The sequence below is a fragment of the Python bivittatus genome, unplaced genomic scaffold (assembly GCF_059951505.1).
Source record: "Python bivittatus isolate LINGU-HERP-01145 unplaced genomic scaffold, Pbiv_v1 ctg000690_np1212, whole genome shotgun sequence".
NCBI lineage: Eukaryota > Metazoa > Chordata > Lepidosauria > Squamata > Pythonidae > Python > Python bivittatus.
This window is the reverse complement of record NW_028277096.1, coordinates 2,365,479-2,385,925: the sequence shown is the minus strand read 5'-3', so window position 1 is coordinate 2,385,925 and position 20,447 is coordinate 2,365,479. Positions and strand designations below refer to the sequence as shown.

General features: G+C 40.1%; 1 protein-coding gene across 2 annotated transcripts in view; it reads right to left on the bottom strand.

The window, feature by feature from the left end:
- Positions 1 to 15: 15 nt before the first annotated feature.
- ADCY3 (adenylate cyclase 3) overlaps positions 16 to 20,447 on the bottom strand; it is a 105,838-nt gene continuing 85,406 nt past the window's right edge. For both annotated transcript variants that reach the window (XM_088152159.1, XM_088152160.1), the window contains exons 12-21: positions 19,411 to 19,498; positions 18,334 to 18,450; positions 15,954 to 16,213; positions 14,563 to 14,644; positions 13,407 to 13,565; positions 11,090 to 11,236; positions 9,135 to 9,254; positions 3,584 to 3,710; positions 2,947 to 3,071; positions 16 to 1,770 (exon numbers count right to left, since the gene is read on the bottom strand). In XM_088152159.1, the coding sequence (XP_088008285.1) occupies positions 1,588 to 1,770; positions 2,947 to 3,071; positions 3,584 to 3,710; positions 9,135 to 9,254; positions 11,090 to 11,236; positions 13,407 to 13,565; positions 14,563 to 14,644; positions 15,954 to 16,213; positions 18,334 to 18,450; positions 19,411 to 19,498 (1,408 nt within the window). In that variant the 3' untranslated portion in view covers positions 16 to 1,587. The remainder of the gene's footprint in view (positions 1,771 to 2,946; positions 3,072 to 3,583; positions 3,711 to 9,134; positions 9,255 to 11,089; positions 11,237 to 13,406; positions 13,566 to 14,562; positions 14,645 to 15,953; positions 16,214 to 18,333; positions 18,451 to 19,410; positions 19,499 to 20,447) is intronic.

Sequence of the window (20,447 nt, the reverse complement as noted above, 5' to 3'; positions counted from 1 at the left end):
AGAATAAACTACATACATCGGAAGTGGGGAAGTCTCTGTTTACAGTCTTGGCTCTGATATCACATTTTCACAAATTAAATACAGACTAAATGGGAAACTCATATAACATTTAATCTGTATGTTTATATTTGTACAGGTTTTATTTCTTATTCAATACAAAAGAAGCCCTGATCTGTAGTAAATGTAAAAAGCCAGCTAATACTCAGGATAACAGCAGCCTTCCTTACCATGCCCCTCTCTCCCACAAGCCTCCCAGTATAGCCTTTGCTAATTGGGATTTGTCTTTAAGACATAAGTCCTCAGTGTTTAGCAATACCAAGTTTGTTCTTTTGTTTATGTCTGTCTGAATCAGACAAAAAATGGTCTACTAACAGACTATATAGTTATCCTCTTGGTTTGTTGTATTTAAATATTCTAATATCACACTGGCATTCTTAGACATCACTCTGAAATCAGAAATCTTTTCTTCTATTAAGATTAATTAGCATTCAACCCCAACATGCACAACTATAAATTACTTCATTTTTTTTTAAATGGGATATGCTATACAACAGTTTTAAATAAAACCAGTGCCACCCATCAGCTCTCAATATCTACAGTTGTGTTATGTACCACCTCCACAACCCTTAGAGTGAATGACAGAGCTCCTTTTTCTCCTCAAAAGAAAACAAGAGACAGCAACTTTAAAATCAAACTGAATCTATTTGAGAAACTAGACAAATTACATAATTTTTATTTCAACATAACAATCAGATGAAGGCTTTTAATAAAACAGCCTGGGATCAGGCTGTATAAATCTCTTCCTTTTAAAGCATCAGCAAAGATGAGGGCAGAAAAGGAAGCAAGGCACAGCCTGAAAGAGGCACCTTACTTTCACAATTAAGATACATTAAAAATATAAAAGTATCTGTTCTCATATATATTATCATATATATTACCATTCGTGTACATATACATGAATGGTCTCTCTCCCTTTCCCTCTCCATCTTGTTGCAGTGAAAAGAAAGATTCCACTTGCTTTTTTTCCTTTCTATTTGCCTATTTTGAGGCAATGATGAACTCCATTTGAACCAAGTGAGCCAAGTGTGAACTTTATGCAGTTTTCCAAGATCATCTATTTGTAGTACCCATTCCGAACTTACATTTATTTTTACAAAAAAGTCTATGCAGAGCTTAGATCCATGAAAAATCAAAACCACTGCACATTTGAACTAAAAAGATAATGCAATCAAGGTGATCTATCCAAGCAAGGCTGCCATGAGAATTCTATTACCTCCAGACCTGAATGTGCAAGAAGCCACATATTTGTGCAAGAGGCAGGATTCTTTCTATTGAAACCTCCTTTCTCCTGCCCCATCTATATCAAGAGACAAATGCAGACACTGATGGCAAGGGAGCCCCTTTACAAATAATAAATGTTCAAGAAGAAAGGAACAAGCAAAGGGGTGATTTCCTGTAAATCTAATTATATTAGCAGTGTATATATCAATCTCCCATCCAGAGCAGCAGGTGCTGAAAGCTGTTTGTCTTTGGGCATTACAGAGGTACCTGCTTTATTCTGCTATCTGCATGTAGAGTGTGAGAGCTTCAAGAACTGTCAACCACCTGGTGGGGCAAAGTTACACATGAACCATTGATAAAGGAACCTTGCTTTTCACGTCCTTTCATGAAATAGGTCAGTAAGTCACCCTTGCCTTTGACATAAATGTGCCCTCGACGCACAAAACGGAAGCCATACTCTTTCAAGATAAAGTGAGTTTCCTCCACCACCTACAAAGGTGAGAGAATACACAGATATAATCAAGCAGGTTGCAGCTAAAACTTATCAACCAAATGTTTCTTTTTAGATTTCCGGTTTTTATATCAATATTTTACCCACCTTTTCTAACTAATCCAAAAGAAGTGGATTACAAAAGCTGTGCTATATTGTGGAATGAAACTGGGAAAGTAGGATGCTTAAAGCTCATCATAATGAAAAAATGCAGAAGGAAAATTCTACACAGATCCACAAATATCACTTAATTTGATCATACAACCAGGAAAATGTACACTAAGAATATATGGATCTATGAAGCTATGGTTCATCATTTTGCAAAGTGTCATTACTTATCTGAAATAACTTCCTGATTTTCAGGAGGGGAGAGGATATACACACACAGCCTTTGGTAATCATTGAATACCCTTTTCTACGTAGGACTTTTTTTGTTAAAACACTGCACAGCTGAAAGCAATGCTAGCATTTTAAAGAGCGAGTAGCCTCCTTTCTTTTTGATGTATTAATAGTCTTCAACCTATGTTCTGGAGAATCCTGGAGTTCCTTGTCTATTTAGCAGCAGTTCCTGAGGATCAAGAGTGGCAGGCTGTGGGAAGTCAGCTCACTCACCGCTATAACAATTCTTCCTTACATCAGGCTTCCCCAAGTAAGTAACTTTGTAGATATATTGAACTATAATTCTGGTCACCTTCAGTCAGCATGACAACCATATTGACTGGGAGTTACAATGATTGTATGGTCTATTCTATCTAGGTGAACCCAACAGATTGTCTGATGTCTTAAGAGCAGACTGTAATTAAGCAGCAGAATCTGTTGGCATTCAATGTGACTGGAATATAATTCCTTAAAAATGTCCCCAAATCCATTGCATGATTTACACAGACAAGCCATTTCGATTTGCACTGAAGGGAACTGAGAAACCTCTTTAGATAGCTTCTTTGTACCTTTTCAAAGCATCCTGGTATATAAGAAATCATGAGATTCCATACAGTGCTGCTATGGATATTGAGCCCTTCCCTATTGTCCCTATCTGTGGCCAGTTTCTAATCCCCATCACACAGTAATTATTAAACCTGGCTGTACTGCAATTATAGTCAGAGGTGGCAATTTCATTCATAGCCACCATTTTCACAAACCTCCCTGATCCCATCAAAGCAGGACAGCATCCCCACCTGTATATTTCCCATGACACCCGTGGACTCCATCCGGCTTGCCACATTCACAGTGTTCCCCCAAATGTCGTAGTGAGGTTTACGGGCACCAATGACGCCTGCTAGAACTGCTCCTTTATTCATACCTGCCAGCACCATATAACAACAAAGAGAAAGTGAGAAACAAATGCATCAAGTATTCAGCAGTACTTTTCAGTCCTTGTCCCAGAGCCAGAACAAGACTAAGAGTCAGGAAAGCTTAGTACTAAAATCCCTGATGGATTTGAACAACGATTCAAATAAATCAGGATACTATTTCTCATGATGGCCAATCAAATGCCTAGGCCTAGGAGCCCACAAATATGATGAGTAGAGTAGCATCCTTCCCACTTCACTGTTGTTCCCCAAATATTAGTATTTAGAAATAGAACATCTTGGGATATTTGGTTGATAGACCTTTCCTCTTCTTTTTCCTTTACAGCATCCTTTAAAATTATCTAAACTAACAGCTTTCAGCATATTATCTGGTAATTATTATGCCGTGTGTAAAGCGTTCCACTTTGCCTTGAGTCTGGTATTAATTAATCAATTACAATATTCTAGTATGATGAAATTATTCCCATTTAGCCCTCTTACATTACAAGGGCACCCCACTTGCCTATTCGCAGCATGAAGTTATTGAAGGACTGATAGTTAATGTTCATCAAGGTCTCTTTCATGGCTAAGGCAAAGTCTGCAAGATCTGCCAAATGTTGCCAGCGCTCCTTTTCTGAAAGATCTTCCTTCTGGGGAAGGTAAAACACCATAAGAAGAAAAACCAGGTGAGGGACACTTCCATTCTCCAGTTTTAAATTCTACTACAAGCTACTCTGAACAAGTCTAGATCCCAAATCTCTTATACGTTAGACTTCATTAAATTTATGTACATATATTAAAACCTGTTTCCTAATGAGTTCCAATGTTTTTCATTTCTGAGACTTGAAAAGATTAATTATGCAGGACCTCCTCTCCCTTCATAAACCCTGATGTATTTTACAGTGGCAATTTTTAGTCTGGGCTGTCTTGTCTTATCTACTTTTAATTGTTTTAATATTCTATTAGATTTTATATGCTGCCCAGAGTCTGTTGGAGTGGGCAGCCATAGCGAATTCAAACAAACCATATCTGATTATTAGGATGGAAAGCCAATAACCCTTTAGATAGTCCTGAACATCAGTTCCATTCTTGGACCATTTTGGTTAGGCCTGCAGTGAGTTGTTCAACAGTATCTGGAGGACCATAGGTTCTCTACACCCAAACTAGAGAAGCAATTAATTCCTTATTAATCAAAGCACTACAGAAAAATTGTGTGTTTGAGTGCAGGCAGTGGTGAATTCATCCTTGAGCAAGGAGGTAGTTCTACCTGTCTTGAAGGGTGTGGTAGTCTGCTCCCTCCTCAAGGAATCACTGCTGGAGCCAACAGTTCTATATAATTTTCATCCAGTCTCCAATTCCATTTTGGGGGGAAGGTTGTGGAGAAGGTGATTGGACTGCAGCTTCAGAGGGCCTTGGAAGAAGCAACCCTTTCCTGTAGGGTTTCAGATCTGGTTATAGTACTGAGACAGCATTGATTGCACTTATTGATGATGTATGGTGGGCCTGGGATAGGGCTTGGGATAAGGAGGGTACATCCATCTTCGCCATTCTTGACCTCTCAACAGCTTTCAATACATCAGTACATTGATATGGTATTTATCAGGAGCAACTTAGGGGGGTGGAGTGCAAGGCATGAGTTGTAGAATTTTTCTTTCTTCAAGGCCTGTCCAGTCAGTGTTGGGGGCAGGGGGAGAGATTTTTTTAACCTTAGGCCCTTACTTTATGGGATGTCATGGAGTTTGACATATTCTCTCCTCTCCCACTTAGCATCTACACAAAGCCTGAGGGAAGTCATCCAACAAGGGGTTAGGAATCATCAAAACATTGATGATAGTCAACTATACAACTCAGCCACAGTTGCACAATCATGCCATCAAAGTTCTGTTTCAGTGTCTGGAGGCAGTGGGGTTTGGATAGGGAGGAATAGGTTCAGGCTTAATCCTAGCAAGGCAGAGTGGTGGTGGATTTGGGGACCACCCAATCCGGAAGATGTTTCCATCTCTAATTCTGGATGGAACCACATTGCCCCAGTCAGAAGTGGTGCAAAATCTGGGAGTCCTCCTGGGTGTGACTCCTGCTGAAGGAGCAGGTGGTGACCAGTTAGGAGTGCCTTTGCACAAATCCATCTTGTGTGCCTGTTGAACCCATTCTTGGATTGGGAGGCCCTGTTCATGGTCATTCAAGCCTTGGTGACCTCTCACTTAGATTTGTGCTCTACACAGTTCTCTACACAGATAATGTGCTGTACACAGGGTTGAAGACTACTTAGAAGCAACAGATGGTCCAAACTGCAGCGCCTCAGTACACCCATGTAATACTACATGAGCTGCACTGATTACTAGTTGGCTTTTGGGTGCAATTCAAAGCACTGGTTGCCATCTATAAAGCCCTTCATGGCATTAGGCCACAATATTTGAGGGGCTGCCTGTCTCCAACTATGTCCGTCAACCAGTAAGATCAGGAAGGGTTGCCATGCTTCAGATCCCATTTATTAAATAGTTTCATGTTGCAGGACCCAGGAACCATGCCTTCATGTTGCTGTACCCACCGTGTGGAACAGCATTCTCCAGCAAATCCAAACCACCCAACCCTGCTAGCCTTTAGAAAGGTGCTGAAAATCTGGCTATTCACTTGGGCACTGGGCCAGGATGTTGTGTAAACCATCCATATATATCAATTTGTGGCTTGTGAATTATTGGGTCTGGTGCTATAGATATAATGTGTGTTTTATTAGTTTGTTCAATGTTGAATTAATGGGGTTTATTGTTATTTTAATATTATTAGCCACCCAAAATCACTTGACAAGTAGGCATTATTATTATTGTGGTTAATCGCACAGTCAGTCAGATGATTAGACTGGATTTGGCATTTTTATCCACCTATCGAGTCCTTCCCAAGGACTTGGGATAGGCAAATGTTGTTTGTTGGTGTTCAAGGTATCGTCACAGGATATAAACTGTTCCAAATAAAACTGCCTTTTGCAATTGGCTGATGATGATTTTGTCAGTGCTGATGGTCCTCAAGTGGTGTTCCAGATGTTTTAGGATTGCACCCAAGGCGCCTATAACTATTGATACTATCTTTGCTTTCTTTTGCCATAGTCATTCTACTTCTATTTGCAGGTCTTTATATTTTGTGATTTTCTCCAGTTCTTTCTCTTCTATTCTGCTGTCTCCAGGTATTGCAGTGTCCACTATCCAGACTTTTTTGTCTTTCTCATCAACAATTGTTAAGTCTGGGGTGTTGTGTGGCAGGTGCTTGTCTGTTTGAATTCTAAAGTCCTAGAGCACTTTAGCTTCTTCTTTTTCTATTACTTTGTCTGTTTTGTGGTCCCACCTTGCTTGTAGGCAAATGGTATTTCTTGCAGATATCCCAATGCACCGTTGTTGCTACTCTGTCATGCCACTGTCTGTGCGATCTTTTTGCAGCAGCTAACTAGGTGGTCCACTGTTTCTTCAGCTTCTTTGCAGAGGCGGCATTTGCTGTCTGTTGCTGTCTTCTCAACTCTGGCTTTCTATCCATTTGTTCTTAAGGCTTGGTCTTGTGAAGCCAGAATTAGCCCCTCTGTCTCTTTCTTCAACTTTCCTGCTCTTAGCCATTGCCAGGGCTTGTTGCTATCTGCTTTACCTGCTAGTTTTTTTGTGTACCATCCATGTAATACTTTGCCTTGCCATGTCTCTTTTGTATTCTTCATTTGGTCTTTCTTATAGGCCAGTTTGGTTTCTTCAGTATTCATTAAGCCTTCATGGTGTACCAGCTTCAGGGCATCTTCTTCACTGTCCTTCAGATATTCTTCCAATGCCCTTTTTTCTTCTTCAACTTGTAACATTCCACTCCCACCTATGCTCCTTGGTAAGTAGAGTCTGTCAACATCACTGCATGGATGAAGGGCATGATTCATAGTCATTATTTTTCTGGTCTTCCTATCAAGGGCTTGAGTTCAGCTTGAGTCCAGTCCTGTGATGGAATGGAATTATGAAGGCCAGGCTCAGGGAGATAAGCATTTTCTTAGCTCGCTGCAAGAGCGTGGGAACTACAAGAGGATGAGACTGGCACCTCCCTGAGGAATTCACACTGTTGTGGCTGGCTGACTTAGGAGCTGGGGTTTCAGTCTGGGAAGATTCTTCCTAGAGGTTGTAGCTAATAAACATAGTTGAACTGATTTTGCATTGTCTCTTGGAGTTCCTTGGGCTAGGCCTGACAAGTCCACTATTCCAGCTGTATATCTAATGACTGGAATTGCCCAGGTGTTAATTGCCTTGATGTTATTTCCTTCACTGAGTTTGGACTTTAAGTTCTTCTTCACTCTTCTAATTTATTCACTACTAACCTTCTCCTTGATTTCACTGTGCTTGACGTTGTCAGTCTGAAGGATGCCCAAGTATTTGTAGTGATCTTCTTCATCCAGACTCTTTATATTATTTCCATGGGGCATCTTCATTCCTTCAGTTTTCACTATTTTTCCCCTGTTGATGATAAGGGTGGCACATTTGTCCAGTCCAAACTCCATTGCAATATCTTGGCTGTATATTTGGACAGTGTTGAGCAGTGATTCCATTTCAGATGGTATTTTTCCATACAGCTTCAGATTGTCCATGTAAACGAGGTGGGATAACCTGGCAGGTTATTTTATAACCTGGCAGATTAAATAATAATAATAATTGTTGTTGTTGCTGATGGTTGCACAGTCAGCCAGATGTTTAGACTGCATTTGACATTTTTATCCACCTATCGAGTTCTTCCCTGTGGGATAGGCAGATGTTGTTATCTGATGGTTTTAAAGGTATCCACAGAATATAAACTGTTCCAAGTAAAGCTGCCTTTTGCTATCATCATCATCATCATCATCATCATCATCATCATCATCATCATACAATGCTTGCTAAACTATGGTCACAGTAATTTACTATACTGTGCTTGAGTGTTCTGCTAACTGTAGCTTTAGATAACCTCAATAATAACTTGTTTTAAAAAGGAAACTGAATAACAGAAGATCAAGTGTCAAGGAGTACTTTACCATAATTTGCCTCACTCTGCTGGCACAGTATGCTCAGCTGGATTGCAGAGTGAAGGTAAACATGTTCATGTGAACCTATATCAATGGCCAACTTCCATATCATTCCCTTACTTCAGATTTCTGATCAGGTGTAGCACTGTGGTAACTAATTCAGAAAGAGTTAGATAAAACTCCAAAGATCCAGTCACATTAATTACTTCCCATGGCTTCATTGACTCTTCTAAATTCCAAGACTGAGATAATATCCCAGAGAGGCTCCACAAAAATAAAGCCTCTTTAAGAACTCCTGTCTCTGTATCCTTAGTTTTCACCTCCCTATACCAGCTACACTGGTGTGTATGAAAAAGGAGTAGAAAGGGATGAAGTGAGTAAGCATAACAGTGGTACTGATCCTGGTCATACCACCAATCCCCCCACCCCACCCCCTGCTCCAACCCCCAAGAAAGAAAATAAGGGCACAATGTAGAGAGGGAAGTGGTGATTTTCTATCTTTTGAGGCAACTGGAAAAACTAAAAAATGCCCACTGGATGACAACCCAGGCATCCTATATCTATTGACTCAGGGAGGGGATGGGTTGTTTATATTGTGTGAACACAGCCCCTAAGTAGTTATCACTGGCAATGAAATAGTGAGGAGAAACTTACCACAGTGCTACACCTGATCAGAAATCTGAAGTAAGGGAATGATATGGAAGAGTGGTTAACACTTCCCACAGAGAGGACATGGCTCTAAAGATAGCATCAAAACTGGGATTGTGCAAAATAATTCAAATTTGAACTATTTTGTACACCCCTAGTCAAAACCCATAATAAGCTATCTTGAAAATGTTGAAGTGACTGTGCCTTGTGAAAGAAAGAACTTCTGCCCTGCAGACGTCAACTGTTCATTTATACTGCTATATGTGTACCTAATTTATGAATGGTGAAATGTTTCAAGCACTTATCCAGGAATTAGCTTCATTAGAGGGATATCATTGGCGGGTCAGAATATTCATTTGAACATATTCTCACACCCTGAATGATCTGCGAATTGTGCTGTCTTCCTTTCTCAACGTACCTTAATAGCATTGTTGTAACCATTGCTGTTGACATCAGGTGTCACACCAGAAGCTGCCATATATGTGCTGCCAATGGTTTTGATCTTGGTGATGCACCGGAACTGGGGATCATCCAGGAGCTGTGAGAATCAAAGAGATCTCATACCAAGAATTACTACAAGGATCAATAAATCAGTCAGGAAAGTAGATCTGGGATACTATGTAGCTTGATCTTACAATGTAATATTATACATGTCTACTGAGAAATAAATCCTATTAATGTAACATATACCCAGATGTTTATACAGGACTGCAGCCTTCCCAACCAATGGCCTCCCCACTGCTATGTGTGCCTGATGAAGAAGATGGTCTACAGATGCTCCCCACATCATGAAGCACATACTATAACCAATAACTTGAGGGAAATATGCTGTTGTATGTATGTTAGATTTGCATGCTTAAATGTTGTTAAATTGCCTAGAGCAAACTGACAAAAATGTATCAGTGCAGTAAGTAAAGAAAGGTGATATGTGGCATGGGCATTTACTGCCAAGGCTCAGATGTACAGACTTTGAATTCACATGATCCCATCTCCCTTTTGGGAGGGGGAGGGAATTGAGGAGTGAGAATTTTTGATATAAAGTGATTAGTGACAGGATTAACATACATCAGTTCCTCTGGTCTCTTGCAGATCCAGAATGCAATTAATGTGGGCACACCTGAATATTTCAAAGGAGGCAGCAGATTTTGTCAACTCTGCTGGCAACTGGCCACTGTATGCCTGCTTTGAGCTGAACAGCCTACCTAAAGCAGGACTGTGGCAGCTTCTTCTTAGGTAAAAAATCATACAGACACCTTGACTTAGCAGAATATGGCAAGTGAAACCCTTCTTAATCCAAGCATTTGGTGTAGCAGCTGCAATTATATGTATTCTTGTGAAATACTAACACTATCAATGCTTTGATAAAAAACTGTGCCCCCCCCCAAAGTTGCATTTTATTGGGGGAAAAGGAAACACATAGAAACAGTGAATCTAATCATACATGTCTCATGAAATTCACAGTTTGATCTTATTATTCCATATGAGAGATGGTTTGGGCAAAATGACACTTGAAAAGAAGCCTCCCTTGCATTGGATAATGGAATTGTCATGTCTGAGGACATGGGCAATTCCTAAAAATGTTACTGGTGCTAAAACAAGCTGATGATTTCATTACAAAGTGGTTCTTCAACATTGTTTTATTCTTGTGGATCACCTGTAAACTGGTTTTGAGAGAGTGGCCTGGCACATAACTTTTTTTTTCCCTTCAGCACTACCACCAAAAGCAAGGTATAAATTGGTAAAACTGAGTTGTGTTATGAAAATCTAAGTTGATGGGCGGAGAGACATCAATACTGTAGGTAATTTTAGGGCAAAATAACAGATTTCAATACTGCTATATAATGAAACTCATAGTTCCTGAGAAGGGTCATGTTAGCTACCTACTCAATATTCTTTAATCTTCTTTGTCAGTAGAAAGGTATCAAGGACAGATATTCTTGACAATTCTGTGCATCACTGAAATGGAACTCATGGACCTCAGTTTTGGGACTTCTGCATTATAGGTTGCAGACTTAGTACTGTATTACCATTCCATTGTTCCAGTACAGTGCTAAACATGCAAAATAGATTCCAAACCTGAGTTCTGATGAGTTTTGGTTCAAACTAAGTTTCTTGCCCTGCTATTTCCCAATTCTTATTCCCTAAAGGCTTCCTAAGCAAGATTCTTACCAGTATCACAAGCCTGTCATCACCCAGTCCCTGCCCTCTTTTTTAACTGCCACTGAATACAGGGGATATTTTAGGGAGGCAGCCCAGAAGAAGAACTGAACACAGGAAGCATATCTCTTCAAGGACAACCCTTAGAATATATAATTGACTTTCTTTGGGTCAACTGATCAAGATGACTTTTGGTACTGATCAAAGATGACTCACCGCATCAAAATCTGAGATTATTTCATTGAGGAAGCGAAGGCACTCAATACCACCATTATTTATACTTTCCTCTGTATAGAAATCAGCAAAGTTGGGGAGGGAGGCAAACATAACACCAATCTCATCATAAGACTGACTATACAGCTCCTACAGAAGAGGGCAAGAAAGGAGGGGAAATTGAAAGAAGTAGATAAAGGGTGCTTCTGCATTCAGGCATAATTGCCTTCATTCGCTCCTTTGTGCAGTGCAGTCTTATACCCAATCCCATCTTGTAATTTCCACATGTCTTCTAATTTTTCTCAGACCCACAAAGTTAACTTTTTCCAGGAAAAAAAAAAGATAGGAAGAGTTATACCTGATTTTAGGCTACTCTTCTATCTTTTTAATGGGTTTGATGTGCACAGTAAATTTATGAAAATTACTATTATTTATTTACTAATATATTTAAATTTATTATATCCACCCACTCCAGTAGACTCTGGGTGGTTCACCAAATACATGAACAATAAGAACAATTAAAAACATACAACACTACAGGCAGCCCAGACTAAAACAATCATAACAATAACAAACCACACCTCAAACACATCAACCCCAGGCCTGTTAGAGACCAAAGCCAGGTTTTAAGAGCTTTCTGGAACCCCAGGAGAGAGGGTGTTATCCATACCTCTGGGGGGATGCTATTCCAGAGTGCAGGGGCCATGACAGAGAAAGTACACTTCCTCAATCCTATAAGATGATGTTTAGTAGAAGGGACCTGGAGCGTGCCCACTTTGCTTGGGCTGCTGCATTTTGTACCAGCAGTAGCTTCCCAGTGGTCTTCAAGGGCAGCTCCATGTAGAGTGCATTGCAATAATCCAGTCATGAGGTGACCAGGATATGAGTAACTGTCTGAAGGGCCTCCTGGTCAAGGAAAGGGTGCAACTGGTGCACAAGATGAACCTGTGCAAAAGCCCTCCTGGCCACAGCTGTCACCTGTTCTTTGAGCAATAGCTGCAAGTCCAGAAGGACCCCCAAGTTGCACACCAGTCTTGAATGGAGAAATGCTATCCCATCCAAGACCAATGATAGAAATATCCCCAACCCTGGAGGGCCAAACAGCCACAGCCACTGCCAGGATTGAGCCAAAGTCTGTTCTGTCCCATCCAGATCTGAACAGCCTCCAGACACTGGGTCAGTACATGGACAGCTGCACCAGCACAGCCCGGGGTTCATGTATAAAGCTGGGTATCATAAGCATACTGATGATACCGAACTCCGAACCAGCAGATGACCTTACCCCATGGTTTCATGTAGATGTTAAACAGGAAAGGGAAGAGCATCAAGCCATGAGGCACTCTGCAAATGAGGGGCCATGGGCGCAACCTCTCCCTCCAATAAACGCTAACTGAAACTGACCACTGTGGAAGGGGACAAACCACTGTAACACAGTGCCTCCCACTCCCAACACCTGCAGCCGGGCCAAAAGGATACTGTGGTTAATGGTATCGAAAGTCACTGAGAGATCAAGGAGCACTCCCATTCCAGCTCTGCCAAAGGACAAATGCAACCAACACTGTCTCCATGCTGAAACCTGGTCTTAAACCCAACTGAAACAGGTCCAGGTAATCCATTTTCTCTGAGATCCTCTGTTAACTGTTGTCTGACCACCTACTATACAACCTTCCCCGCAAAGGGAAGTTGGGGACTGGATGATAATTGTCCAGAATGGAGGGGTCCAGCAATGGCCTCTTGAGGAGGGAGCATACCACTCCCTCCTTCAAGGCCAGAGCAGACATTCCCTCTCTCAAAGAGGCAGATATTACTGTATGGATCTATCCCTTGGTCACCTGCATACGTTCATTATAAAATGTGTAATAGGTTTGACTTCAAACATATTATCATTTTTTAAAATTATCTGCTAGAATGTTTTTTAAATGAAAGAGGTATAACATCATAATGCTATACTTTTCATTCTCACTATAAAATAAAATCTTATTTGGGGGAGGGGATATCATAATTCCAGAAAACTGGCAGGAAGGAAAAGGTACATGGTTTGGGGATATTACATTTCCCTGAAGGAGGCAACAGCCAGCAGTGTCTTTTATCAGCTTTGGTTAATACACCAACTGCATCTCTTCCTGGAAGAAATTTTTTTTAATGTAGTTAACACACTGATTATCTTGGTTACTGTAACATGATCTACACACTGAAGTATACTGAGTTGCTAATCACAGGCTCAATTGAATTCTCACTTTTGACTATTATCCCCTAAACAAAACAAAACAAAAACTTGCATACTGTTTTGGCCATGAACTCCTTGTTTGCCAATGCGTACCTCATCTCGTTTCTTAGAGCCAAGGAAATGGCGTGCCACGTGCTCTGGCAGCATGTTGGTCACCAGAGCCTCATTCCAGCGTCGCATCTCATATACACGCTCCTTCTGGTTATGAACATCAATCTTCCATAAGAATAAAGTCCTAGCTAACTTTTCCACCTGCAGTGGGGGGGGGGGGAATGTCACTGTGATAATGTAGCCTGATGTAATCTGAAATCCTAGGTTAAATGCACCTTTCCTGCCTGATTTCCTGCAAGGCATTGTAGCAGCTTAGAATAATCTCTTCGTTTTACCTCCTTTTGAATCTTAACCATGCTTATTTTCTCTGTATGCCACAGTACTAAGAAAGGAAAGTTCTAATACACTTTTTTGCTCATGCCTTCCTATAGGCTTTTCAATTTCCACTGCAATTCCTTTCTGCTGCCATCTACGTACTTTTCTGGAAGCCAAAGAAACGACAGAGCAACTTCTCTGGCTGACAGCTCTCACTCTACTTTTCACAGTCCCATATCAGAAATAACTTTAACTGTTAAAAGTGAGGTTGTCCCACTATCTTAATAAAGCTCCATTTCAGGAAAAGTTTGATCTTGTCTTTTATTCCTCAATTATACCACAAAGATATGCCATTTTCTTGACTAAATCAACCAATTATTCAAACTGCATTCCTTTGTATTTAGAAAGCATATAATTTCTACATAGCTGTATCAAGCAGCTTCTCATCACGTAACACAGAGCTAGGATTGCGGAGTGAAAAAGTCCAATCATTCATATTCTGAACTGATCTATCATCTGAGGGCAAAAAAAAAGTACATACACACAGAAACACATGTTCTGAGCAAGAACAGGAACACTTCTTAGGCTTTTTTTTTTTTTTTGGTGCTATGGACCAGTGGAATCCAGAACTGTTGGATTCCAAAAGAAAGATGAATCCTCAGTTTACAAGAATAGGGACATCTTTGCCATTTGATTTGTCCCCCAATTTGACTAGAAAGATCACAGTGTATGAACTGAGATGCAAGCTAAGATAGAGAGATAAGGCATCCTGAAGCTGAATACTGAAAAATACAGAAACACAATTATCCTAAAAGAATTTGGTGGCAAACTGAGCTCCTAAGCTGTCAACTGCCTAAACTAGGAAATTCAGCCAACTACTCACATGGCGTGAGAAATAGTAGAAACTGAGCATCATCACCAAGATCATCGCTGTCATGGAATACTTTGATGGAACTAGTGAGACCCTGAAAGGAACAGCAAATGAGCAAGATTCAGAGTTAGAAAATTTGAAGGGGTGAACTACACATTCAGCCAAGTCATGTGATCAAGATTTTCCTGAATTCTGTTACTTCCATCTGCAAGTGGAAGGATCAGATTTTAAATACTTTACACATAACATAAAATTAATTTCTCTATATAGAAAACAAGCACACCAGGAAGAGCAGTTCTGTCAACTGCTCTCTTATGCGAGTTTTCTACACATAAGAATATTTGAAGGAACATGCATACAGAATTGGGCTGCCACAACTGCAATGGAAGTAGCATAGTCTGAGAAAGACTGTCTGACATGTTAATTCAGCTGAATACAGTATGTAATTCAGTTCTGACTTCATCTAACAAGCAAGGAATCGTCATGGGAATTTAGGGGTATTTTACACATAGTTTCATTGAAGGTGCTGTTGAAAGAAAAAATAATGCATTGGAGAGAGCAGAAGACAAAACTAAGTTTTGGGACTCTCTGCATCCAAAACGTGTCTTCGGGAACTCAGAGAACAAAAAACCTTAGCATTATGTCCAAAGCTATGTGTATTTGGAGTAGTTGGACTTTCATTTGAGCTAGGCTGCCCTTTGCAGGTACATATTGGCAATTTTACAATATAAAATGACTTGACCATTACATTTGGTTCTTCCATTCACAAGCTTCTGAATATCTCTTCTCCATTAATCCCTTCTCCTTTGTTGCCATTATGTGTGGAGTTCCCTTTCACAATATTTACATAGTGTCACCTTGCTCTCCTTCTTCCTTCCAAATTCTTTATTTAGAAAACTGCAGGCTTTAGAACAACACATAATTGAATGAAAGGCATTTTCTTCTTCTATCTACTTGTTATATTTCTTCCAGGAGCTCAGGATGGTGTATACAGCACTTCCTCCTCCTATTTTTCTCCACAACAACAATTCTGTGAGGAAGTTTGGGCTTTGAGTGAGCAGTTGACCCAAAGTGACTCAGTGAACTTCCACGGTTCCCTGGTTCTAGCTAGCACCTTAACCAATAGACTAGCTTCCTCTCTTTTTCTTGTAACCTTCTCCTTCAATGAAATTTAATCACTGAATCTGTGGAATATCTTCATGTTACTCTGTGAAGCTCTATACTTATTGGTGGTGTAACATAAGTTAAATTAGGTAACTAATTTAAAAGACCAATGCATACCAAAAGTAACAAAAAAGTGAGTTAATTATTACTAACCTGTGAGTTTTCAATTCAAATATGGCCTATGCCCAATATTACCCTAAACATTTGCCCATGACATTTCTGACCTCAAAGCTTCTTACATGTTCTCCTGGAATCGTTCCTGATCATATCTGTCAAAGATCTGTTGCCAAGCCAGAATGTTGACCACGCCCACTGCCCCTGTGATCATCACCATCAGAGTGAGCTTCACCATGTGGCTGACTTGAACCAGCATTATGGTTGCAATGAGTGCCAGCACAGCTATGTAGCTGTAGTACTTGGGATTCTCCACACAACCACCTGGAAGCACTGCTGGAACTGTATCATTGACAATGGTGTAATAACACTGCTGGCAGCTGAGCTGTGGAAGCAGAAGAAAAGGGATGAGGCTGTGCTTCTCTGCTTTCAACCATCTTATTTTCTAGTGAAGAAAAAAAATCTTTCTAGCTAAAACCAGGTGTAAAATCTGAAGAACTATTAGATGCCAGCAAAGGGATACAGAAATCATTAAATCTCTTGTGATCACCTAGATTTTTCCAACCAACGTATGCTATCCCTACATATCCCATCCCACTAAAATTCTTTGGACACTCCATTCTTTAGGGGCTATAAATAATACACATAAGCAATGATCATGTCAAGTAGTTTCACCAGCTATGACTTCCTAGTATAGGCACAATTACCCCCATTTCTGTTTGTGAAATACATCACTGAATGTTCTGTATTTCTAGCCCACATGCTTGGTTAATGAACTCTACTCTGGTTTATTCACACGTGATTCAGCACCTCAGAATAGGCTAAAAATCTGAAAATGTCTTTTATGTTTGCTCTAATTTCTCCCAGTGTATGTCCCTGAACTCAGACAAGTAAACCTGGTATAGAACACATACATTTAATATTTTAATTTACAGCCTCTCTTTCCTTTTCAACCCTTATTTTTAATGCTAAAGTTATCCCTATCTAACCATTCATTCAGACTGGTAAAGAAGATAGAGCTATCTCTTTATGCTTCATCACTCCCAATCTTCTTGTAAAGGCTCTTCCATATTTATCATTATTTTTAGAGTACATTATTGTTTTTTCTGAAATCATATAACTTCAGACCCTAACAAGTTAAATTATGATTCATAAATAAACAATCAAACGATACATAAATCATGCACCCAACTCGTTCCTTTTGATCTTTAAAAATAGTCTGTTCAAGCTACATTAAAACCTCCCAAATCACCAAAAAGAACATTTTAAACTATCAAAGGACAAAAAAGAGCCACAAGTGGGCAATCTGAAGCCTTGTCTAATTGATTTTTAAACCTGGGATATTTCCTGATGGATTAACAAAACCTGGAATGATTCTACCATTACCAAGACACCATTCCAAACATGGCCAGCGGTGGACTGGAGAAGGAAAAAGCACAGCAATAAATAATCTTTGTGTCATTTTTTTCCAGAGAGATAGAAAGAAAACCAGAGCTTTCACTCTCTTCCTCCACTTCTTTTGCAAAGCTCATCAAAGTTTCCCAGCCTGGAAATGGCAGTATTTCCATATCAGCTTTAGCACAGAAGAGTTCAAGGTCTGGCGAATTATTAACAGGTACTAAAAATAATCAACTGCAGCAGGCTTTTTACTAATTTCCCTTAATGATTTCCCCTGTACAGCTCTTTAAACACTTATCAACTCAGCCAGAAAAAGGGAGTTCACAGTAGGTGTCAATCACATGTCATGCAAGACAACCTAGGAAAGCGGGACGGGGCGGTTGGGTGAGATTTTTAGCTTTACTGTCCTCTCCTGCCCCAACTTGGAACCATTGGAAATGTAAGACTGGAGAAAAGGCCAGATTAGCCTTCTGATGTTTTGCCTCTTTTCTCCCAAGATTTGCTTTTAAGGAAAAAGTATTGGAGAATGGATGAGGAGGGAGCAAGATACAAATATTAACCCATTCTCTTATCTGTCTATTAAAAATCAACTTCTAATACTTTTTCAATTTTTTCTCACCTCCAACTAGAAAGCTAGCAGGAGTGGAAAGTTTATGATATAAATAGTGGAAAGTGAAAATATGAAGCCATTTTCTGCTGTTGCCCCTCTTGTGATTCCCATTACAGTCTATAGCCATGACTGCTTTTCCCTCCAGAGCACTAAGCATGGTATCAATTTCTTTCATTCTTTATATCTCCAGTCAAGTATAGAGTTCAGATTTAGGCTGCAAATATCTGGGTGGCCACTAGATGGCAGCAAGGAGTTACAGTTGTCTAGATCTTTTGTCTGCCATCCAAATTTCTGCAGCTCAGCTTTGGTAGCTGTTCTCAATCAGATACTTCACAAACCTATGTGAGCAGACAACGATGGCTCTAGAATATCACATTTGCCAAACTTCCCTCTTCCCTTTATCATTTTCAGTCCATGTATGGCTGTTGGGGGTATGGGGTGGGGTTGATGCAATGGCACCAAGAAAGAAAAGTTACCTTTTTTCAACCCTTGCTTACCATATCTACAATGTCAGCCATGGTTAGGATGAAAATGGCAGACATGGCCCAGGTGTTCCTGGCCCAACGAGTTCTGTCAATCCACGTGGAAAAAGACACAAGCTTTTTAGGGAAAACCTGTAATAAAAACAAGACACTATTTCTTTCTTTATTTAAATGTACTATAGCTACCCAACTCTGATGGACTAGGAAAATAAGGAACATGTTAATTTCCTATGGGGAGCAGAAATGGAAGGGAGACAATAGCTAAGTAAAAGCACCATTCCTTTGCATGCAAAAAAATTGGCCTCAATCCACAGCATCTTTAGCCACTTCCCCATTGTAACTTTTAGGGTCATCCATTCATTTTTGTCCCAAATACTGCCCAAAATAACAGTCATGAGGAAATACTTTATATCACTTCAGTGATGGCTGGGTGATGCTATGAAGACACTATAAATCACTGGTAGGAAAAATTGCCTTAGTGCCTTTTTTGCAACCCCAGAACAGCTGCCAATTACAACAATTGGTGATACTGTTTTCCCAGATTTTGAGGAGAAAACCGTGAAAAAAGGAAACCACAATCCTTCCAAATTAAGAAGACTATCGAACACCCTCACCCTATCCATATGAACCACTGCACCCTTGAAAACCTCCAGAAACTGGGCTATTTTTTCTATATTGAAAGGGATTTAAGGGGCAAAACGGATGCCTTAAGCTGTTGCAACACAAGTTTTCATTTTTGCCTCTTAAATCCGGTCAGTTAAAAGAAACTAATAAAACTGCATAACAAATATGGCTGTGCCTACTCAAAGTGATTTCACAATGGCACCATCCACACTCAAGGTAGAAAGTCAGAGCTGAAAATCCACACAAATCCACATACACATACATACACACAATAAGCGAATATGAAGTTCTACTATTATAGTTCAGGTAGAGCTTGCAATAAGAAATATTGTCATAGAAACACAAATACTGCTGGCATTACGGTGGAAAAACTTTGTATTGCCATTGCAGAATGGCAAAGGGCTAAGATTTCTATAATAATTAACAATTATGTGTAATGGAGGGGACCTTATGTTGAAAAGCTCTTACCCTGGGAAAGATGGCAGCCAGTGAACAAAGGGTCAAGATGAGTAGAAGGATCTCGCCAATAACGAATGTCACATAATTTGCTAGCAGCCTGCAACAGAGTAGGAAATAAAGAGGAAACCACAAGATATTAGCAAAGAGGAAGGTCAAAGATCAATATTTTTATTCTGATTGCAGAGGCAGTCAGATTCCCTGCTATAAAGAGTATTTTGGCACATAATCTTTGGCATTATTTTATATAATTGTTTCACTTTGCTTGTTTGCCACCTATTCCTGAAGGCTCTGGGAAAGTAATAATGCTGACAGAAAAAGTGGTGACCCCCCCCCAGCCCCAAATACATATAAAAAGATAGCAAAAAAGATAAAAATGAAAAAATATATATAAATGCTATATGCCCACAATCCCTACCTTCATGTGCCCACCTACCCTCCTCTTGTCCAGGACAAAACAGGTCGATCTTCACAATTGTTCTAAAGCCCAAGAGGCATGAAGCTGACCAAATTTCTGCCAGAAGGAATTCAAAAGAGTAGGGATGGGTACTGAAAATGCCTACTTCCAGGTGACCATTTTATAGTGATAGGGCCTGGAGGGACTTTACCCAATTTGATCTAGTTTGATGGGCAGATACAAGAAAAGGCAGCCCTTCAGATAACCAGGTCTGGAGCCATATAAACCCTTAAAGATGACAACCAGCACCTTAAATCACACCTGGAAGCCAATTAACAACCCACACAGCTCTCAAAGCAGAGAGGTCACTCAGGTATATCAAGACACACCCATCACTGCCTTGGCTGGTGTTGTAGAGGGCATAGGGAATAGCCTTGAAGGGCAGTGGGAAGATCTGTTACCAGGGCAGCGATCAGACAAGCATGGCTTAAACCATTCCAAGAAACAAACTTAAAAAAATGCCTCAGATGGCACCTCCCTAATTCACATGAAGGGAGCGAGGACAGAAGTACATTCAGACTTGCAAGATTCTGTTAAGTGTTCTAATAAAAGTAGTTTTAGACCTATATGGCATTGGTTTCTTAGTCTGGTT